This window comes from Lates calcarifer, linkage group LG4, assembly GCF_001640805.2.
Source record: "Lates calcarifer isolate ASB-BC8 linkage group LG4, TLL_Latcal_v3, whole genome shotgun sequence".
Taxonomy (NCBI): Eukaryota; Metazoa; Chordata; class Actinopteri; family Centropomidae; genus Lates; species Lates calcarifer.
In genome coordinates, this window is record NC_066836.1 from 9585635 (window position 1) to 9609371 (window position 23737).

Consider the following 23737-nt stretch of genomic DNA (forward strand, 5'->3'; position numbering starts at 1 on the left):
AATAGTAAATTCATATATAATGAAAGCAAAAAATTAACAAAACAATGTACATACACGCATAGACTACATACATACATATAACGCCTATATGCATCTACATAGATTCATACCTGCGTAAATGTTACAACATGTTACAAAGTTATCATTAGCCTACCTGTAGTCATATTTTCTTTTTTTAAACGGCAGATATAAGCCTGTGCACGATTCAAGTTTCCAGGCACAACTCATCAAGTAGCCAATGTACTTCTCCCTCACACCTCACATCTAACACCTCCCTCTGTCGGCAGAAATACAGAACTGATGCACTGAGCTCAACAGGCTACGCTGTATAAGGCCTCACTGTGTTAGTCGTACGAACATGATGATCATTGCAATTGTTAGCAAAATGCAAAATAATACTAGTCAAAACTAACTGCCATTTTTCAAAGAGCACGTGACAGCGGGTTCAGCAAACAATTTATTTCATGTCAAGATCATTGACCTTATTCAAGTTCCTGAGCGAGGAGTTCCCACCATAAGTTGTACAACACCGCCCTCTGTTGGTTGACACGGTGAACAAACAGAACATGGGACTGATTTATATTGATTTAACTCGTACAGTTGGAAGTCCCTAAAGTTATCAACGTTATATTACTAAGGATTACATTAAAGCTAGTTACACAGCTGATACTGTGCATAAGAAAGAATGACGTTTGCAGCGTTTGCATAATAAATAAATAAATATAGATAGATAGATAGATAGATAGATAGATAGATAGATAGATAGATAGATACAAACTTAATCTTTTTTTGACATCCCAGTCAAAAAAGCCATGCATGAGTTCAACTGCCATTCTCCAGGGAGCAACTGACAGCAGGTCCTAAGCATTTCCTGTTTGTCATTTGTTTCTTTGCAGAGCTGCCCGTATCTCAAGTGAATTATAATCACATCATTGGAGCTGGTATTCATAAACTTTAAACATGTCATAACTAACAATCCTCATGTTCATACACCTCTTAGAGGATAAGGTTTTCTTCAGTGATATTTACAGTCAATGCAGGCTATTATGGGATAAGGAGAGCAGAACTTTTGCTGTCAAATAAATAGAGTACAATAGAATAGATAAGTCAAACATAACTAAAACAACCCATGTTAACCAAAACAATTAGTTATATTCAATGTCAAATATCAATAAGTAGAATATAAAATTCGAACAGAGGAATCACTGTCTTTAGATTTTTTGTCATCCATTCTAATTGTAAGGTGTATAGTAATGGAAACCAGTTCCCTTGGAACTCAACCAAGGATGTTAAATATCTGTGCTATTTAGAGGTCAAGGTCCTAAATGAAAACACAGGCATGTTGATACCTTTTAGACCTTAGTGATGACCATCTGATCTTATCATGTAACTCACAGGGGTGAAAGTGACAGCTGTCTTAGGTAATGAATGGGACAGCTCTGTTGCAAATACACTAGTATAGAATAGAATAGAATAGAATAGAATAGGCCATTTACTGTAATTTAGTGTCCAGAACCAAGAGCATCTATAAACCATGTAGATCATTTCCATTACTCAGTATAATAGACCAAGAGCATCAGTAATCCACAGAATAGATTAGAATCCAATAAAACAGAGCTGGCTATATGATTATGATCCGGAACTAAGAGCATCTATAACTCATGCAGATGAATTGCTGAATAGAATAGAATGGAATAGAATAGAATAGAACAGGTATATGGTGTGATTATGGTCCAGAACCAAGAGCATCTACGACTCATATAGATAATTTCCATTATTCAAAAGAATAGACTAAGAGCGTCAGTAATTCATAGAATAGAATCCAATAAAATAGAACTGGCTATTACTTCTAAATGTAAACTAAACAACATGTATTTAATTTGTAACTAATATGGATGACTTACTGAAAAGAATGGAATACAATATTTTTGGAAATCTCCAAAATGCGTTTTAATGACTCCTTTCCGTCCCTCTGACGGCATATTTTCAAAGAGCTCCTAATGTCTCCACTGCAACATCAGGGAGCAGCAACATGTTGCCTTAAACAGTCTGTGAACTCTTTGAATGCGCCTCGACACGGCGCATGCGCAGTACTTGACATTTTGAAGTTGCTTCTCCGGGGTGTTTGAACAGGAAGGCGGACATGTTGGTCAGGCTGTGGGAGAAAATCGGGCACCGTCTGCTGTTTTTTTTCGAGAACTAACATACACCAAAACCCGATTTCTTAGTCTTCGATCTGAGAGATAAAGCAGTTTGGACGGGAAACAGCCGACAGCCAGTGACAATGCACGGGGTGCAGCGGAAGGACTGCCGTTAAACGCTGTAACGAGTCCGTGTTTAGACTGATCGAAATTTGGAAGAAGCAGAAGTTTTTTTCCCACCACTTCTACTTTTGAGCTGTCAGATTCGTTTGCCGTTTTCTGCATGGGGCCTGGCACAGGGATGGGAACCGGCTTGGACTAACCTTCCCACAAACTGTGCTTCTTCAGAGAGACGTTACATTTAAGTTTTAACTGCCTTTTGTTTGGATGCAACAACATTTTAAGCCCTTATCCTCAGTGGCATCCTGCGGAGGCTGACTAATCTGTCGCCGCATTTATCGTTTGCCACTGAAGTTGTCTGCCACTCAAACTGGGAAAATATCTCTCGACTCTGAAAATGTGGCTTTTGTACATTCAGCGCAATCTTAAACGTTTCATCGTCTGTGAAAGCTCGAGGAGAACGATGTATTTTCTGTGAAGTGAGGTGTAAAGTTCACACGAAGAAAGGAACATTTGGCTAGCTAGCTACCGCTGGCTGCTAAAGCTAGCTAGCCAGCCCTCTGCCTCGCCAGTGAGCTGTTTTTGTTCATAACCCAATACCGGGACTGAGTTTAACAGCAAAAATGTCTGCTGGAGAAGGTATCGAGGCTCGATTTGAAAAAATCGATGCCATGTTGAAGGACCCAAAGTCAGAAATAAATACGGATTGTCTTCTGGTAAGTTTGTAGCTTGCTAGCTGGCTAGGTATGCTAACGAGTCAGCCATTCGGGGTCAGTCTACTCCTTGGAGCAGAAATTCTTTCCGAGACCAACGAGTCGTCTCAATTGTCACTGAAGAAATGTGTCGATGTTGACTCCGACAGGCCAGTTTGGCTCACACACTTAACACTTAAGACACACTTAACTTTAAACACCTGTGTGTGCAATCGTGTGTACAGAAGGTTTTGCTAAAAGAACACAGCCAGCAGTTGAAAACCTCTTTCATTCCACAGCGAGATACTGTATAAACTCGCAGCCAGAAACAATGAAACTAATTGCTAGTAATAGGACTGCTATTTGACGGCGATGTGCTGTCTGTACTTGATAACCACACATCACTAAAGGGTACTAATTAAAACGCAATGGTAACTAAATAAGACTGACAGATGGCAGCCGTCTTTCCGTTCTTCACAAAGGCAGACACACTTTGTCAGATTATTTCTGGTTCAGGCCAGGTTAAAACAAATCGTGTTATTACGTGTAATCAACTGGAATGGTTTCCTTGTCACCCACTGCAAACTGATAATGTCGTCACTAGTGTACCTTTCATATCATTAGGAAGTGTGGTTAGGTGTGCTGCTTTGTCTAGATTTACCTATCCAAGCTACATTTGAAGTGATAGGCTGTCTGCATGCCTGTTGTAACCTGTAGGCCCCCAGCTGCATCAGTACACCTGTTGGCTGCTTCCTGTCTGTGGGCAACAGCTCATGAAGTGACTACTGTCTTTTTTGGGGGGTGGGAGGGCTCCTGCCACGTGCTAAAGCAACACCTTCACAGGTTTTTATTACATGCGGCAATCCCAGGAACTGACTCACTGTGGAGTGGATGCCAAGGGGATGTTGTTGTGTCAAGTGTTTGTTGATATCAGGAGCCTTTCAGCTTTGGTGACGGTGGCACTGAGTGTTTTCACAAGGATCTCGCTCTCAGTGACTCATTGGAGCAGTTTCGCTGATGTATTGTGTGATTAAACCAAAATTTATTTGGGTCATTGGATGGAACATTTTGGCCTAAATGTCCCGGGACTGACCTTGGCATTTACATTTCATGTTTGCAGTCATGTCTGAGTTTTCACCGGGGTCCACTGTTTGAACTAGCAAAGAAAGACTTGTAGCTCTGGATTTCAGTGCACAGTAGTTTCACTGTGACTCTGTCAGGTGGTGTGAGCATAAGGTCACACTCCTTGATTAGCAATTTCTGTATCGTGAATTGTATGATATGGGACTTATCAAGCAAATGAGCATCACAGAGGCAATCTGTTTTGGGAAGGGGGCTTGCCCTAGAACCCCACCCACACAGCCCAACTTGGAGTGTTTGTGTACAGGCTGCTGTAGATAGCTGTCTTTTGAAAAGAAAACTTGCGTAGTCTCCATGACCTCCCATCCTGTTGCAGAAAGGAGCAATTAAACTCACCTAAAAGTGCACACGTTCTGCATTTTTAATGGCAAAAAGCTGTGGGGACTGTTCCTGCTGGCAGCCGCACACACAAGGGTGTTGTTCCTCTTTTTCCCCCCTCTCCACAATCTCCCCTGATCAATGAATGGAGGCCTTTTGCTGAGGCTCTCTCTGCCACCATGCAACTCCACCCACAGCTTAATAAAATTCCATGCTAATCAAATAACCTCTTGTCTTTGACTGGCCTGGAGTTCCCTGTGTGTCCCAAAGCCATTCTGCACGTCTGGAGAGAGTTGAGACCAGGCAGGCAGCTCTGAGGTAGCTGGGTGTGGGCTCTGCTCTCTACCCATAAACCAAAATTATGTGGACTGAAGACTCATGTTTCTGAAGGCCGTGAATCAGGACATTTAACTCTTAAAGCAGCCAGCATGCTTGCCTGTGAGTAATAGGTTCCATCAGAATGCACAATGCAAGCCTTTTACTGGCCATGTTTCTGTACCTGGGTCGTGAGCTGGCATTGCTGCTTTCTGTCTGAAGTATAGCACTGTGAGGTTTACCCTTTTTTTTTTCCCTAGAAGCCTGGCCTGTGTTGTGTGGTGGTGACACTTGGCTTGCACCTTACCACTCAGCTCTGGGCAGGCCTATCGAGCGCTATATTCCAACCCTGTCGTCCTTATCTTCACCCAGTAAATAAATCCTGCTTGGAGAGAAGAGTGCCTTATCTGGATGGGTTGCCCCCTCTTCCGTCATTGTGCTCTAGGCAGGCTTCTGAGAGCTAATCTGAACAGACAGAATTCCTGACATTGTGATGTGAAAGCTCACTGACATGAGGGGACTGAGCATTGTCCTTATATGTTTTACTGTTGGCAGCCATCAGTGGCTTCCATCAAATCATTTTATCAGTTGATATATCTGAATTAAACATCCTCACCTTTGAATCTTAGTATGGAGGAAATGGTGCACTGGTTAGTTTGTGAAAACATTGAACAGAATTTCCTAGTTTCTTTTGCCCTTGGTCCTAAAATGGCGCAGTCTGTTGATCATTTGGTAAATTGGTCGGGTTGATATGTCAGAACTTGCTTTGCATGGGCTTTGCCTCTGTTTGAGCTATATTAAGGCTTCCTGGCATAGTCTTTGTTCTAACTTTGACACTTGGGGTGCATTAGCTTCTCTGCATTTTTGATCCCTCTTTCATCTGCTATTTGGACTCTAAATCTGTAATAAGGGTAATTACAGGAAACAGCAAGGCTAGTAAACCAGATTTGTAGACAGTGATTGACTGTGAATCCTGCATGTACACATTAGGCTGGGTGCTCTTATTTAGAAGTGATTTAGAATATGACTTGAATAACAACATATTAAATGCTACAGTTTGTGTGGTAGGTTGCTTTGATGCAGAAAGGCTAAGTTAGCATTGGTTATTCATATATTTGTGCATTTTAAATTTTTGGTCATTACAGTTATGAGCTAATTTACTGATGAATAAACACTTGTTTTATTAAATTAATCTGAAAAATAAGTTTTGCAGGTTAACACCTGCCAGTAATTACCATTCAAATTAGATATCGGTATTGATTGACTGGAAGAAGTCCTTACATCATTGTAACTCGTTAATGGTGCTGTGTGGTGAGGAAGCTGTGGAGTAAAAATTGCTAGTGTGAAACATTTTACTTGGTAATGTTCATGTCTTTTTGTTTTTCACTTTTAATCATGCTTGCATTGCCAGAGTCAGAATGTGGCATAGTTTCCGTTTGAAATTCAGCCCACTTCTCAGAGCTTAGGTATACAAAAGAAATGAACATATAACAAAACCAGGGTCTGCATAGTCAACATGAGTAACAGCCAGAGCACAGTCAATCCCTGTCTTACCTATGTAGAGTGCCTGCTCTTGTCTCAATGACCTTTGCCTTTCATGGGCAAACCTTCCCTGCAGGGTGTTGTCTGCAGTGATAATGTAGCTATAGTCTACTCTGTATTCTAGACATAGAGACAGATCCACACAGATTTGACACAGGGAGGTAGTTGTCAGTCTGGAGTATTGACACTGCATTATATTTTAACAGGGTGCACCCAGTACATTTTGCTTGACACATAACTCAAATATTGAGTGACATCAGATCATTCAACCTAATTTTCTATGACTTATTCATTTGGAGCACTGCATTAGATGATTAAATTATCAGTCTTTGAAGGACCATACTGGTGGTTTTCTAAGTGTAAACTTGTCAAGTTGTATACATTTTTCTCATACTAAACATTAGTTGTGGCCATGTAACACAGCATGTTGTAATATTTTTGGTTGGTCTATCTCCCAGGCAGCCATTTTTTTCAAGTTATGCCAGTACAAGCCATTCACCTGCTTCATTCATGATCATTCAGAGCAATGTATGTGTCATCCAGGTTATGATAATCTAGGCAAATGTGGTACATTATTGTAATATTGATTCCGTCCTCTGTCACATTACCCAGCCTCTTTATTGTCAGATGGTAATGCAGCTGCCAGGAGACACTGACTTGGAAACTTACTGGAATATTGGATGTTGCAGAATCCCCCAAATGCACCACCAGTTTTTTGCTAATGGCCCATTGCTCACAGCTGCAGTATACCCTGCAAGGCCAATGTAACTAAAAACAGTAAAAGTGACTGCATTTTCATGGTGGTGGATCACACACTTTGAATGTGTTTCAAGCCTCTGCAAGTAGATTTTCTCAGCATACTGCCTCAAAGCAACAAAAAGACGCTAATAACCTTTTGTATGCTTTGGAAAATAGCCAGAAGTTATGTAAGCTATATGTAATTTGTAGTTAATTGGCTAAGATATGGAAACCCACTAGCTGGGTCCTGTATTGAATTGCATCTCCTTGAGGTGAAAAGCATGCATTTGTAGTAACGGTTATAGTCAGCATTTAATCCGTCCCTATTGTCAAAAAGGTTCGGGGCTGCCAGTGGTAAACTGCTCTCCTCAGCTATTCAGCTATGGGAACAACAATTGGCTGAGCTATTTGTAGCTCTGCATTCCCTCAACTGACTGATTATGTGCAGGAATGCATACTAAAATGATCCAGTCTTTTAATAATGGAACTATTTTTCCTTTGATTCACCCATTGAACTTTACAGTCTCCTGCTTTTCTTTCATTTCCCAAGGGACTACACTCCCAGCTAATTCGTCCCACTTACAAAGGGACTCTGCGACCCCTGTCCAGTGAAGATGGTCGTCGCGAACTGAGTGGATGTTTAATGAGATGCTTATTTGTTGGGGTGAGGTCATAAATCTTGGGCAGTGCAGGGCAGGACAGCAGAGTTTATCTTGAGAAGCCAGAGCTCAGTCAGTGGAAACACGTGAGTGCTCTCCACTGTTGGAATAACTCAATTATATTTTGACATGAAAGCATTTGTGACAGTGATTCTCGCTCACTGGGACCTCATAAGGAAATGGAATGCCCCTGTTTTGTCACCCCTGGGTTCACTGTCACTGCCGTTTATCCAGTAGAGTTGTTAGTTATGCAGTCCTTCTAGGTAAGTGGGATTTCTTGTCAGTAGATATTATGTGCAAAAGGTTTTTGGACCAAGTGCTTAGTTAAAAAAAACTCAAGTGAGACTCTCTGGCGTTTTCCACGGTGTACCAAATTAATTAATCCCAAAACAGATGGCTATGTATTCCCTTAGATTTACATTTCCACCTTAAGGGCTGTACCTGAAAGTTGTAGTAGTGAGGAAGCAGTGTGGTATTTCATGCTTTGAGTGGCTCCACTGGTTTGTATGATCACATTTGTGTTTACACGGGTGCAGCCGGCGATGGAACTGCCTTTATTTGCATGGTGAACTGAATGGCTGTCTGAGCATTTGCTCACATGTGGAAAGCATATTGTCTTGAAGAGGTGGCAGAAAAGGAAGTGAGAAGTAGGGCTTGACTTAGGCCAGTCCACATGCCTTGTGCTGGCATGCAGAAAGGGATGATGTGGCTGAGTCTCCCATGGAAATTTTAACTCAGACTTTAATGTCTGGAAAAGAGCTTGTGTGTTGTGCGTGTGTGGATTTCTCTCCCCTAAAGCTTAAAGAAATAATTGGCGTATGTAATGTCAACCACCGGCTTTGTGTGTTTTGTATAACTATACATTTAAAAAAAAACATAATTACCACATTTCATTAATAGGGTGACAAGATGGTTTTTCATATTATTATTATTTAGTAATCCCAGGGATGTGTCGCCCTCTGCCTGAAGCAGCATCAGCAGAAATAGGATAACATCGAGCCCTGCAAGCTTTGGTTTGTTTTCCCAGCGATTTTTTTTCCCAAGACTGCCACATAATGAAACATAGCCTGTGGACTGCTACCGCCCAGTGCTTGTTGCAGTGACTGAATAATATGCATGGTTTTACTCACTAGTAGGACAGATTAGTAGAATATTGTGTGTGCTCCATTTTTAACAGCACAGAGTCTTACTGACTCTTTAATTTGATCAAGATTAAATGCTCTTGCCTCGTTGATTCAAGGCTATCCCTACAGTGTCTGAGGATATCTCAGTGCCTGAAGACTAGAGCCACATACATTTAGAATTCAGATCGTTTGTATTACTTTTTTATCTGCACTACTCCTTTTTTTCCTTCTGTTTGCACGGAAAGCTGACAGAAACTCCTGAGCCATCGGAAATTTCAGAGCTCCGAGAAGTGCAGTAGAAGTGCTTATCTAGGAACAGTTTCACCTCTGGAAATTACTTTGAATTACTAGCTAAGAAAGAGCTTTGTCAGTGCTCTTGGAACCATTATTCTCATATTTGTTAGCACAGCCTGGGGCTGATTTTGGGCTGAACCATGTTGTTGGCACTGAGTGGTTTGATATCTGAAACCAAACAGAGACAGATGATGTTTGGTCACTGACCCACAACCTTGATGATCACAAATCAGTCACCAGAGGTAACTTGTGTTCCTTATTTATATTGAACCCAGTGACCCTGCCAGTGTGCGTGTGTATAGTGATTCTAAACTAAATGTGGATGTTTAATCAAATATAGAGGACTCTTGATATTGCAGATAAATATACTGGTACACCAGTTTGTGAGGCATTCAGGTTCACCTCTTTGTGGTTGTTTTATTTGAAGAGATATAGTTTGAGATTACATATTATAGATATTTGGGCAAGTCTATGGCAATATTGCATTTTTATATGATTTTTGCATCTGTGTCAGGTATGAAATATGATGGATTAGGCAAAAACAGACACTCCTACCTGGTTATTTTATTCATCAATAGGTTCTAAATTGATTTTCCAAAAAACCTCCCTAACACCTCTGTATCTCTGAATACAAATGTTCTTACTACTAATGTCTTACCTGGCCCTTTCCGTGAGGATTAGCTGGTAGACACCACAGCAGAGATGCAAATGCTGAGATTCAAACTGTTGCTACTCACACACCCAGTGCTACTCACTTCTACTGCTTCAAACTCCTAATTTATGGCTTATTCCAGTTCACTCCTTTATTTAGCTATGTTCTATTTACCAGTTGTGGTTCTGTTGTTTGCAACACAGATTTTTTTATTACTATACCTGGTTCTTTTGTCACCCTGGTGTTTCAGTAGCAGACTCTGAGCATGGCCGCCTTCCGATTTTCTTTGTTTTTTCCTTCATTTGTTCTCCTATTGGACCAGCCAGCCCCACATGCACCAGCTCTCTCCACTCCCTGCTCCTTTTCCGTCATAGTGTTAAGCACTAGCACTGATTGAAAGTCAGGCTCACTATGTTACTCTGTACTTGGGATAGATTTTTTTTTCCTCTCCCTTCCTTCACTTTTTGTTGAGAACTTGTTTGGCCACATACCTAAAATAGCTCTCTGACGTGTACAGTCCTGTTAAGGAATGTTACTGTGGCTGTCCAGAGTTCTCTGCGGCAGGAAGTTATGCAAACGTGCATTGCTGAGCACAGAGCCTTGTGATTAGGGTCCTGAAGGACTCAGTTCTTCAGTGCTTTTTTTCCAGTGCAGGCTGGCTGGATTCTGTGTGGCCAACAAGGCCCCTTTTCTTCTCCCAGCCCATGGTCTGTGTTGTGTAAATGCTCCCTCCTGAAAGTTAACTTTAAGTTTTTTTTTAAGTTGAGCAGATGATGGCTTTCAGCTTTCAGCCCATGTGCGCTAATCACAGCCTATCCTCTCATTAATTTCCCACATTCTCTCTCTCTCTCTTCAGAAAGTCTACATTGCTTTTGTTCTTCCCACCAGCCATTCTTCACCTCCCATTTTGACGTATTCCCCTCCCACCTGCCTTTTTTTCCCCTGCTTCCACCCATCCCGCAGGGCATCTGCTTCTTTTATGTGTCATAGAGGGGGGTATGGCCCTGACCTCCAAGCAGCAGAGTTACTTAAGAGGATTCCTCGCCTTGTCTGAGCTGCTGATTCACCATGTGTCATCATTGTTTTGCTCAGAGATACAAAAAGAAATCAGCCAATTTCCAACAGAAGATCATGCACAATACAGCAATGACAAGATTCCTGCTACAATAATGAATGCAGAGATGATGTAGCCTATATTAACAAGTGAAATAAACTTGTCTTTTTCATAATTTATGGGCAACTTGGCAGCAGTATGTGCCTCTTATGAAAAAATTAAATGTAGGCTAATTGACCTGTGGCAGTGTCAGAAAATGCTGATTTTCCACATCTGCCGCACCTTAGCTAGAGGGGGAAATGCATAACAGTATTTTGAGTTCAAGTGTTTGTGTGCCTGTCTTGTTTCAGTCATTCTGGATTATGGAAGATTAGATTAAATCCCACCAGTGGCACTTATGCGCTTCTGCGTAGCCTGAGGCAAGATAGCCTACTGTATGTTTGTTTACAGCTCTTGAAATTCCAGTGTTGTAGCTGCCACTTCATAATTTGAAATGGGTATTTATGCATTGGTCCTTCTCAGTTTTATTTAACAACACTGACACGTTGCTTTTCAAGTTGTGACGCAAGGAATTCTAATGAGGGTCAGAAACTGGTGAGGTGGGAGTAACTTCTGTAACTTCAGTGGGTGTTGCAGTCCTGTATTGTGAAGTCACACAGTTGACCTCACTGTATGGTTATTGTAAGGCACCACCCTGTTGCCTCAGTCATCAAAAACTACTTAGTTTCCTCAGCTGCTTTTATTAGAAACTTTGTGAACAGGGTGGGAAATTCAGCCTCTGGTTATCCAGCCAGAACGACTTGTGGGTGTTAAAAATCTTCCAGGCACTTGCTTTTTACGTCAGCCATTTTTCTTATGCAAATACATTGTAGAAAAAAACTGTAGTGCTGCTGCTTCATGTTTGCTTCAGCTTATTCAGACTTTTTGCTTGCAGCAGTAATTTGTCCTTGTGTATTTATAGATTGACAGCATGAATTTATGAAAAAATCTGCCTGCATTTTAGGGGGTTTACAACAGTGATTTTTGATTTTAATTTAAATTGAACATAGTTCTATCCGTGCCAGACGACATGCAAAACATATTTTGAAGCTCCTTTTAATAAACAAGCATCCTTTGAAGTCCTTAAGTGGATCAGTCATTAATCACTTTAAAAAACTGTGAATGCTTACAGTTGGACTTAAATCCGGGTATTTGTAATGAGCTAAAACCCTCCTAGACTTTATAAATGTAATCCAGGCTGAAAGCCCACTGCTTGGCGTGTGCAGTCGTCTCAGCTCAAAGCCGTTCTACAGAGACCAGTAGCCCGACAGCACAACATGTTTGCATTTTACATGTTGTCTTGAATGTTGTTGGAGTAATAAACACTGTGGAACTCTGTTTGCCTGCTTGTTAACCCTTCTCCTCTCCCTTCAGGATGGCTTGGATGCACTGGTGTACGACCTTGACTTCCCTGCCCTGAGGAAAAACAAGAGCATTGACAACTTTTTGAATAGATGTAAGTAGCTCACGTCATGCTTTTTTTTCCTCCTCATGTCCTCCTTTAATGCAGATCTCGCCCACGTCTTTCACTCTAACCATTTGCATTTGCAGACCCCTGTTACATGTTGGCATAAGCCTAGGCTCAGAAAAGAAGACTGTTTTTGGGTCACCGCCTCTGTAGGCTTGGACACAATAGGTGTCTGCTGCTTAGTGTCCCCAACAAAGGGGCTTTCATAAATGGCTGGTGACCCACATGGTGCCTATCGTGATGGCCTCCCTTTTTCACAGTGCCCTCAGACTCGGGAACCCCCATAACTATGTTTTAGACAAAGCAGAAAGTATCAGTTGAAAGCTAAGAGCGAGGCTGAATCTTTCCTTAACAGATCTGGTCTAACAGTCTCTGCATTTACATTTTTAGGAAACTGCAACTCTCACGTTACAGTGTTTATTGCAGGACTTGTTCTTGTAAAGCCAGGAATGTCTGAGGTGGGGGGCAAAGAACCAGTGTTATATCTCGGGGATATATGTATTTAATTTCCTGAATAACACATAGACAAACATATAATTTAACAAAACACCAATAACCAAACATGTGCTTACTCTCCCTGCCTCCTTTGTTTCTGTCCCTCATACAACCCAAAATATTCTCCCTTTCTTTGTGCAGCCATCTGTATCACTTTTCATTTTCCTTGGTGTCTCTTCATAGTCATTCATTGATATGTACAGTGCAGATAAGGTAGTCATTTCTTTCATGGGGAAAGGATTGGCACTCTGCGCTGTGTACTGCATGCTGTGGAAGTGCACCGATTTATCCACGATGGCAGATATACATTAAACTTATTAAAACCCAATGCTTTTTTGACTAGCAGTGTATAAAATGTATTCATTTGTAATAACATGAGTCAATATGGTTGCCAAATCAGCAACTACAACCTGCCTTTGTAAGACATCATGACAAAGTGTGATCCATGTCTCTTTTCTTGATGTTTAAGAGTTGAGCGTTTACCTTTGTCAGGTCTTGCATGCATTTTATATGTTTTAGGAAAACTAAAATTCACTTTTCTTGGGTTGATATTCTACATTTGAATATCAACCCGGGCTACTGTACACCCTTGGGCAAAAACTGCCATTAGGAATCTCTTCAATTACTCTTGGTACCATACTTTTGTGTATAGCACCCAAGTGCTTGAAAAGCATCGATGGATATGGACTAATGGACTGCCTGTCTTGTGAGACACTGGTCCTCAGTTGCATGCATTGCCTGAGGGGCTCTTTACTCTGAATTTGCTCTTCCATACATTGTGCTTTGCACCCTGATCAAATCAGCCAATTGCTCTACTGTATATGCACTGGGACCAACTAGAAATACTCTTCCTCCACCCACCTACACACACAAATACGCATAGATACAGTATATTCTCTGTACCAGCAACATAAAAACCTATTAGTACTGTTTCTAAACATGGTTTATATTTCTTTTTTGGACCTCTGGGATTTTTCCAGAAGGGATCATGATCCCGGGAACCTCTGCACAGAGTGGAAATGACTCATTCTCAAATGTTCTTATTCTAATAGCTCAGGGCTTGCTTTTTATTTTTAGATCGATTGAACTTGGATGCCCCCGCACACCCCTCTTTTCCATGCATTCCCGTGCCAGTTGTGACCCATGTGAATTGAAAATTATCCCCCTAGTCCAGCTATGACCAAATTTGGCTGAACAGTGAATACTATCTCCCCTAGGGGAACTAGCATTATTACATCAGAGAGAGGCCAACTCTCAGTAAGTAACAAACTTTCCTTGAACAATGTCTCTCAGCTGTGCAGAGGCTCTGTCAGCTTTTTCTGGTCTGCCAACATACTGGATGTTTCTATGAAAGGAAGCCTCTACTATATGTAGACATTACACACCACCTAATGATGTTAGATTATACAAACGGGGTAGCAGCAAGTGGGGGAGTGATCATGCATACAAAATGTAGCCACTAGAAACGAAAACGACAAAATAGAAACTGTTATCTGCAAACTCTCTCAGGCACATATCCTGTATTAACTTTACGTCACTGGTGTGCAAAGCTAAGGATAAGATTCCTCTTAAAGGTCAATGCAATAACTTAAATAGAGTGTAGTTCCCTGCATAGATTCTGTTTTTGTAACATCTGTCTTTGCTTGTATTTTTTTCCCAGACAAGGAAACCATTAGTAAAATTCGTGATCTACGCATGAAAGCAGAAGACTATGAGGTGGTTAAAGTTATTGGAAGGGGTGCATTTGGAGAGGTGCAGTTGGTAAGAACATCATTCTGTATGTAAATTTCTAATGTAATATTTCTTATATTCTGCTCTGAAACACCTTACAAAGAATTTGAGTAATTCTGACTTGACTGTTGCCTCATTATCTTTTCCAGGTAAGGCACAAAGCCACGAGCAAAGTATACGCCATGAAGCTGCTGAGCAAGTTTGAGATGATCAAGAGGTCAGACTCTGCTTTCTTCTGGGAGGAGAGGGACATCATGGCTTTTGCTGACAGCGCCTGGGTGGTGCAGGTTTGATGTGACAGTTTGATGTCATTCAACCAAGCCAGACGTAAATCTGAAATTAACAAGTAAATTGAGTGGCAGTTTTCTGACTATTTATAGTTTTCCTTTTTTTTTCATTCCACAGCTCTTTTTTGCTTTCCAAGATGATCGCTACCTCTACATGGTGATGGAATACATGCCTGGTGGCGATTTGGTTAACTTGATGAGCAACTATGACGTCCCAGAAAAGTGGGCGCGCTTTTACACAGCTGAGGTGGTGCTGGCTCTGGATGGAATCCACTCCATGGGCTTCATTCACAGGTAACAACAAAACTTCTACTTCCTCCTGTTATTTGTTTTGGCTGCAGTCAAACACGTGGATGTGATACATATCTAATTGTGCAGCAGTTTCTTCTCTTCCTCTGAAACCTCTCCCCACCAAATGTGTAAAGTCATTTATCTATTTTGGTCCATGACAACTATGAGATATGCTGTAGGATCTAGAAGGTGTGGTGGCACCCTACGCTCTAAGGGGGCATTGTAATAAGCAGGAAGTAGTTCAGGGACAGAGGCACTGTTTTTAGCATTGGTGCTAGCTGCTAGTGTTCTAACTATAACTCTCATGTTACATTACTACTTGTTTTCAAAGCAGAGACTCTGTTTTCTTAGGTGCAGAATTCCCTCTGAATTTATATTATAAACTAAAAACAAACTGAATCTCAAACAAGGGGCAGGCTTTTAAATAAGTTGTGGTTCCTGTCATTGTTGTATCATTTCTGTTGTGTTCTTTCAACAAGGATTTTTATGAGATTCAAATTGTCTATGAGTTGTTTAAATTCAGTTCATTTCCATGATGCTGGCTGTGGATCTGTAATAAGTTTTAGGGGAATCAATCTGTGTGAGATGGCACCACCTTTTTATTGTATTATTTCTATGCACAACAGGCCTGAATATTTTCCCTTTTATGAAATCGTTACTAATATTGTTCTGCACACTAACCTCCGTGCAGCTGCCATGGTGGAAAATTCACATCCTGACAGTTGTATCAAATAGCTCTCTGTTGTTTCTCCATTAGCTTGCTGAAAGTTGTAGCTAAAGGAAATTTCACGAAGACCTAAATTCTACTCTCCCAATTCCCACCTCCCTTCATACCTCATTAATTTTGACCTATCGCTGCAGTGGAGTGCAGCAACTTCAGACAGTTCTGATTTGGAGAGCTGTTCTCCCAAATGGCACCCTCAAGCAGCTCTTACTTAAACTGTACACATACACACCTGCAGAGAGCTTTAGTTTTCCTGTTATATACTTGGAGTTTGATGTAGTATTCCTGCAGTGTATATATATTTGATATCACTTTGTTTTTGCCTCTGCAGGGACGTGAAGCCCGATAACATGTTGCTAGACAAAGCAGGCCACTTAAAACTGGCAGACTTTGGGACCTGCATGAAAATGAACAAGGTATCAGTCATTATGATTAGTTTGCTTATGATTGACATCTGAGACTCCTTATTCCAGCAAAGTATTGAGACTGTTTTTCATGTTTGTTTATTTTTCTCCCCTCAGGATGGTATGGTACGATGCGACACAGCGGTGGGAACTCCAGACTACATTTCACCTGAGGTACTGAAATCCCAAGGAGGAGATGGCTATTATGGCAGAGAGTGTGACTGGTGGTCGGTGGGAGTGTTCCTGTACGAAATGCTAGTTGGTGAGTTTTTGATTAAGTATTTGCTGAAAATGTCAACACTTTCAGGTTGATTTTATTATATCAATCATAACGTTTATGCTCTTAATAAATCTTGACAAAAACCCATTTTTTACCTTTACTTCCAATATAAAACTCAAAAAATTGTTTGACATGCTCTAGCTTTCTCTGTATATTTTTACCGCTTTCAGTGTCTCACTAAATTTCCTGTGGACGTATCAGTAACCACTGGCTCTGGTTTGTCTTGTGTTGTGCACAGGCGACACTCCTTTCTATGCAGACTCACTGGTGGGGACCTACAGTAAAATTATGAACCACAAGAACGCCCTGACCTTCCCCGAAGACAGCGACATCTCCAACGATGCCAAGAATCTCATCTGTGCTTTCCTGACTGACAGGTTAGAGAACGACAGAACAAGCGCTGGATTATGAAGAGGGTCCTTATCTTAAGGCCACTCTCCTCATTGGGGTGTTAAGTGTTTTCTAGTGTAGAAGACCCTCTGTGGAAAGAATTTTGATAGAAATGTTTGTACTACAAAAGAAGCTCTGCCTCTTTGCATCAAGATGCATGACTGCTTTCTTCTCCAGATATTATGAAAATCACACACAGAACTGTTAAAATGTATCAAGTATCAAACTAAGCATGTCTTTCTGACCCCCACAGGGAAGTTCGACTTGGTCGTAACGGTGTAGATGAGATCAAGAGGCATCCTTTCTTCAAGAATGACCAATGGACGTGGGAGAACATTAGAGAGAGTAAGAACATTTTTCACTGCTAAAATTACAGATTGCTTTTCACACCTCCCATTTCGTTTGGCTGCCTGCTCACTGTTACTGCAATCATGTAGCCAGCGATCATGTTTTCCATTTGACCTACTACAGACAGTTGCAGGAAATTCTTGTAGACGAGCCATTCATTCAGCATCCTTTCCAAGACTAAACGTGATTCCTGCTCCGAGTAACAACTGGCAGCACAGCGTTTTTGAGGCCAACAACAGGGGGAAGCGGCTCAATGCAAATCTTAATGCGCTGGGATTGACACTGGAGCAGAGAGAGATTAGAAATGTAGGGCTAAATCCACTAGCTACAGTTAGTCCTTTAGTGGCTTTATATTTGATACTTTACTAGGCTGAAGTCAGCACTGTCACCCCTATCATTCCACTGGCTGATCAGCTCTGCTAGCTGGCCGGTGTCCCTTGTTTTAAAGAGAGTTTCAAAAGAGATCTGTGATAGAGAAGAACTCTGTGCAGAGAAAATTGGAAACAGTGGTTGCTATGTCATTTCTCTATCCCAGAGAAAGAATGAACATGTTGATTGTTAACTTATCTTACTTAAATTGGCTTGTTTTACTGCTGTGTTCACTGATGTAAACAAACCTTTAGAGAACATAAATTACTTAGATTTTTGTGTCCAGTGTTCGGCCATGTATTTGAAGACCTTCAGTCATTTTGAATTTTTGTTTTGAGGCATTTGCATCGCAGACTGTGCCTTTAACACACTGACTTATTATATGTGATGAACTGTGGTGGCCCTATTTCTCCTACATCATCATGAATCATCCATCTCATTCCTTGCTACGTGCAGCGGCTGCTCCAGTAGTGCCCGAACTGAGCAGTGACATTGACACCAGTAACTTTGACGACATTGAGGAGGATCGGGGGGAGGAGGAGACCTTTCCCATACCAAAGGCCTTTGTGGGCAACCAGCTGCCCTTCGTAGGCTTCACTTACTACAGTAATCAGCAGTAAGTCTGCCTGATGTTGTTGCACACTGTGTTACAATTGCATGTATATAAAATTAGGGTTTTTACAGCGATGTGTCTGTGACATGATGCGTTGTTCATTCTGTATTTTACGACTTAAAGTAACTTGACCTCATTAGCAATCTATACAGTTCACTCGTTATGGTGGAAATCAATTTGTTATGGATGACATTGTTTGAATGAGATATGTGAACTCTTCTATTGCCCTGTTTATGAAGTTTATAAGGGTGTTATGTATATTTTTCAACTTATTTAAGAAATAGGGCATTTTTTACTTTAAGAAGAAGTATTAATAGTTTAATTGTTGGATTTAGATACTCATAAAAAGTGTTTTTCTTTTTCCAGCCTTCTGCGCAGCTCTACTGCCACAAAGACCAGTGACAAGCGTAGCAGCTCCACAAAGGAAGACAAGAGTCATGTGAGTAGCAGACCACTGTTTTTAAGAAAAAGTTTTCAGGATGTGGAATATCTACCAAATTTTTCATCTCACCTCATGCATTTTATGCATGTTTCTGTTTAGCTGGAAAACCTGCAGAAACGGATCTACCATCTGGAGGAGCAGCTCCACAGTGAGATGCAGCTGAAGGATGAGTTGGAGCAGAAATGCAGGTATGGTTCAGTTAATTTACTCATACACAAAAAAGTAGCTGTTTACTCAGTCAAACCAAAGACCTGATGCAAATTCTTGAGTCTCTGAGACAGGTTGACAAACAACAGTGTTACAGAGACATGGGAAGAACCATTGAGTTTTAGTGAGAACCAACCTATACAAATTTACTTCTAAAAAAAAGTTGTTTTATCATGCCAAGTTAAATTGTGATATTTGTAAATGCAAAAAGGGCCATAGATAACTTATTATGACCTTTTTTTTATCAAGATCTTATTTGCACTGTAGCATGTAAAAGATGGTTCTTTTACATGCTACAGTGCAAATAAGATTTTTATGTAACTTCTTCAGAGCTTGACATAAGAGACATTAAATGTATTTTTCTCAAACTCTCTTCTTCCTAGGACATCAAACACCAAGATTGACAAAATAATGAAAGAACTTGACGAAGAGGTAAAATTCTGACACATTTTTTCTTTCAGTTTTTCTTTAGGACAGTTTTAATTGTTTTGCAGTTACATCCATATGAAGAAAGATATGCTGAAGCTACAGTTTTTATGTTTTGGTAATGCAATGAAGTTGAATAAATGACTGTTTACAATCAGAGGCTAGATTAAGGCTTGGTTTGTTCCTGCCACATGATAGCTGCTCTGTTGTTCCTTGCCACAGGCAAACCTTAGGAAGAGTGCAGAGGCCAGCATGTCTCTGCTGGAGAAGGACAAGATCATGCTGCAGCACCGATTCACCGAGTACCAAAGAAAAGCTGACCAGGAGGCAGAGAAGAGGCGCAATTTGGAGAATGAGGGTAAAAAATAATGAGGTGCAGCTGATGTAGAATTCAGATGCATTGCATAATTGCAGAGTGAAGTGGTGATATAGTCGGTGTTTAAACATAGTTTTGTTACATGGTAATGCCCTCAACCTCTCAGTATCATTCGATCTGGCCACGACATACTGTATGCCCTATTGGATTACTTGGTATCCTGGTGTAACCCCCTTCTCCTTGCTCACTGCTAACTACAGATCTAGTTAAGTGCTAAACTTTGCACATCTCTCTGAATTTCCTCTTGTTACAGACGATAGCACTAAGTGGATTAACAAGCTATAAGCTGTTAGAATTGATACACTGCATATAATTAATGTGATTTTAATTGGGAATTTGCAGATGTTATTTTGTGTGGTTTTGAAATAGGATTTTAAACGAAGCCCTGTCTAATTAATTTCCTGTATTATTATTTCTAGTGTCAACTTTAAAGGAGCAGCTTGAAGATATGAGGAAGATCAGCCAGAACTCGCAAGCCTCCAATGACAAGATTGCCCAGCTGCAGAATCAGGTACAGTATTCATGGCACATGCACATACACAGTCTGGACTAATGGAGGGCAAAGCATTTAGCTCTATCTCTTCTCTGTTTTTGATTGGCAGCTGGAAGAGGCCAACGACCTGCTGCGTGCGGAGTCGGACACGGCAGCGAGGCTGAGGAAGAGCCACACGGAGATGGCGAAGTCAATGAGCCAGTTGGAGAGCTTGAACCGCGAGCTGCAGGAGAGGAGCCGCGGGGCAGACGGAGAGAAGGCGCAGCTGGAGAAGGAGGTCCTGCTTCTTCAGAGCACCCTGGACTCGGAGAGGAGGAACTACAGCCAAGGATCCGAGGAGATCAGGGAACTGCAAGGTGACTGGCCTGCTGAAACGCAAATGACGGCACTGACGCATGCTAATCCAACACTTGTACTTAAAATATTTGGCTAAAATCAATGACAGCTTGATCGCATCACAGAAATTGAATATTTTAAACCAACTCTGCTTGGTTTCAAATTTCACTCTTGCTCAGACATTTGAGACCAGCTGCACAAATGCCATGTAAATGGAAGCCATCCCTCACTTCTCCCACTGATGTCAGACATGCCTGGGCACTGACAACGCCCACAGCAGACAAATCAATCTCTGATTTATCTGTCAGCCAGTTATCTGTTAATAGGAAACAAGATATGAAAGTCATAAGTCAAACAGTATGTCAAAGAAGTATGAGGCACAGACTGTGAAAACTATGAAATAGTTTTTAGCAATGAAAGTACCATAATAAATATATAATAAAAACCATGATTGTGACCATTTGTCATTATCTGTCATTCTTAGCGAGGATGGCAGGGCTGCAAGAGGACAACAAAAACTTGAAGCTCAGCCTCTCCAAAGTGGAGTCAGAACGCAAACAGGCTCAAGAAAGGAGCAATAACCTGGAGAAGGTAAACACAACACATACTAGTAGTAGTAATATTTATACATATATGTAAAAGCTTCTACCCTGTGGTTTGTTCAGTTTGCTTCATGCAAGTTTTCCTGCTTCTAACCCTCCCCCCCACCAGGAGAAGAACAACCTGGAGATAGACCTGAACTACAAACTGAAAACCTTGCAGCAGCGTCTGGAGCAGGAACAGACCGAACACAGGGTGACGCGGGCACAGCTCACTGACAAATACGAGTCTATTGAAGAAGCCAAATCAGCTGCCATGAACGGTATGCCAGTCCTGTGTTGGAGCATGCCCCACTCACTGTTTCTCCCCCATGCTTTTTTCTATTTGAGTTCCTTTTTTCCATCTACAATCCTCCCTTGCCTTCTCTCAATTTCTTATTTTTTGTTGACTTTCCACCTGCATTTTATGTAACTTCTTTCCCAGCCCATCACTTTCTTCCTGCTTTGTCTTTCTTTTCCACAATCTTATCAGCCTTACCTCCAGGGGCTGTTTGGGTGGGAGGAATTCAAGGAGTGTAAGCCAGTCAGCGTGTCAGGACTTTGCCTCATTGCATATTAAAGCCGGACACTTAACAGTTTTTACAATAGAATGATGATCTGTCCAGGTGATTTATTGCCTTTCACCTAGTGTATGCTGGAAAAGACTCTAGCCTTTCATGGGCAAGTATGTTCCATGCTACGATTCTCTTGATTAAAATGATTCAAATGGTTCAACTCACATTGATAGTTGACAGAAAACAAGGTTCAAAGATCAGAATATGTGTTTGGTAAAAGAGAAAACAGTGAGAAAACATGCATTAGCTGCTGATAATCAGATTTTGTGTTAATCCAGTTGTCACATTTATTCCCATACCTTCTGTCCGTAGGCAGTAGGGAAGAATTGACTCTTGGTCTTTCCTTTTGCAGCTGTTCAGCAGAAGATGTCTGAAGAGAACGGAGCGAGGATGAGAGCTGAGAGCCGGGTAGTGGAGGTTGAGAAGCAGTGCTCGATGCTGGAGTTTGACCTCAAGCAGTCTGTGCAGAAGATGGAGCAGCTGATGAAGCAAAAGGAAAGGCTGGAAGATGAGGTAAGTAACCCCTCTCAACTTGGCAGTCATTTTAATACTCAAGCATATCAAATAAAGATGCCTTTGCACAGCATATGTGGGCCTCATATCTGTGATATCTCACCTCTCTCACGTCTTTCTTCTCCCAGGTGAAGAGCCTGCGGATACAGGTAGAGCAGGAGTCAAGCAAGCGCCTCCTGGCTCAGAGTGACCTGAAGAACCGCACACAGGAGGTGGACCGTCTCAGGTGCTCAGAGAAGCAGCTCAAACAGGAGATCAACACAGCACTAGAGAGTAAACGCTCGCTGGAGTTCCAGCTGGCACAGCTGACCAAGTGAGTCATCTTTTTACAATTTTTTTTGTGAAATATATATGTTTTCTATCTACTACTTACATTACTCAAGATATTTTCTAATTTAATGTGCATAAAATAAACAAATAGAAACAGAATAGAAAATGAATAAATAAACAAACCCTTATGTTTTCTAGGAAAATTTGAAAGTCTGAGGTTATTTGCACCATTGTGCAGTTATTTTTTACTCTCATACACACTGGCAGCAGCTCCAGCCAGGAGTTCCAATTTTCTGTTATTTGCTGCGCTGCCCAGTAATGCTCTTTGGAAGTCAAGGCGTAAATTGCCCCACAATTGCTTGCTATTTTCAAATAAGTGCTATTATTCCAGCTTAGAGGGCGACTATGCCAAAGCTGTTCTGTGACAGTGTTTACACCACAGGATTAAGGTTTACCGAGTCCAGCTCCATCCACTCCATCGCTAATCCCCTGGCGAGCGCAGTGGCCAGTGCTGCTGGTTGTGCTGCTCAGTTGCATTTACTACAGTGGCTGACTTAGAGGAGTGTGTTTAGAAAGTGCTCAAACTTTTGAGTGTGTAAAACTAGTCAGAAATGTGGATTTAATTATGAAATGATCTTTGTTGATGCATTACCAGACAATACAGAGGCAACGAGGGACAGATGAGGGAACTTCAGGACCAGCTTGAGGCCGAACAGTATTTTTCTGTGAGTATAAGCCTCAGTCCATCCAGTTTCTCTGTCCTCTTTATTAAGCATGAAAGTGAATGTCTGAATTATCTCTCTGTCCTCCTTCAGACGCTTTACAAAACTCAGGTCAAGGAACTAAAAGAGGAGATTGAGGAAAGGAACCGGCAGGTACAAGAAGCTCATAAAAAGGTGCAGGAGTTGTGCAGTGAAAGGTAAGAAACTGAATTCTCTTCATGCACACTGCAGCCCTGCAACTCCTGCAACTCACAGACTTAACCATCCAAATACTGATTATTTATCAGCTGGTGTTTATATATCCTGTTGTTTTGTCAAGATTTTATCATCCCATGTTTGAAGAGAGCTGAAGTGATGAGGATTTCATTTAACTTTGAAAATCTGTTTTATCCTGGACAAAGGGACTCCCTGTCTGCCCAGCTGGATCTGACAGTGACCAAGGCGGAGTCAGAGCAGCTCGCCCGGGCACTTCAGGAGGAGCAGTACTTTGAGCTCAGCCAGGAGAACAAGAAGGCAGCGACTAGACATAAGCAGGAGGTTGGGGAAAAGGAGGCCACCATTGCTCGGGTGA

The 23737-nt window shown here is 41.4% G+C and overlaps 1 protein-coding gene across 3 annotated transcripts in view; it reads left to right on the forward strand.

The window, feature by feature from the left end:
* The first annotated feature begins 2099 nt into the window (after positions 1–2099).
* rock1 (Rho-associated, coiled-coil containing protein kinase 1) overlaps positions 2100–23737 on the forward strand; it is a 28265-nt gene continuing 6627 nt past the window's right edge. For 2 of the 3 annotated variants that reach the window (XM_018676322.2, XM_018676321.2), the window contains exons 1-23: positions 2101–2977; positions 12203–12284; positions 14452–14552; positions 14672–14809; positions 14928–15103; positions 16156–16240; positions 16346–16490; positions 16747–16885; positions 17152–17243; positions 18072–18231; positions 18595–18667; positions 18770–18858; positions 19261–19309; positions 19526–19661; positions 20099–20190; positions 20282–20528; positions 20993–21099; positions 21220–21370; positions 22014–22174; positions 22303–22487; positions 23100–23169; positions 23260–23363; positions 23568–23733. In XM_018676322.2, the coding sequence (XP_018531838.1) occupies positions 2885–2977; positions 12203–12284; positions 14452–14552; positions 14672–14809; positions 14928–15103; positions 16156–16240; positions 16346–16490; positions 16747–16885; positions 17152–17243; positions 18072–18231; positions 18595–18667; positions 18770–18858; positions 19261–19309; positions 19526–19661; positions 20099–20190; positions 20282–20528; positions 20993–21099; positions 21220–21370; positions 22014–22174; positions 22303–22487; positions 23100–23169; positions 23260–23363; positions 23568–23733 (2841 nt within the window). In that variant the 5' untranslated portion in view covers positions 2101–2884. Of the gene's footprint in view, positions 2978–12202; positions 12285–14451; positions 14553–14671; positions 14810–14927; positions 15104–16155; positions 16241–16345; positions 16491–16746; positions 16886–17151; positions 17244–18071; positions 18232–18594; positions 18668–18769; positions 18859–19260; positions 19310–19525; positions 19662–20098; positions 20191–20281; positions 20529–20992; positions 21100–21219; positions 21371–22013; positions 22175–22302; positions 22488–23099; positions 23170–23259; positions 23364–23567; positions 23734–23737 lie in introns of all 3 variants that reach the window. The other variant, XR_007813024.1, reaches the window with a different exon arrangement.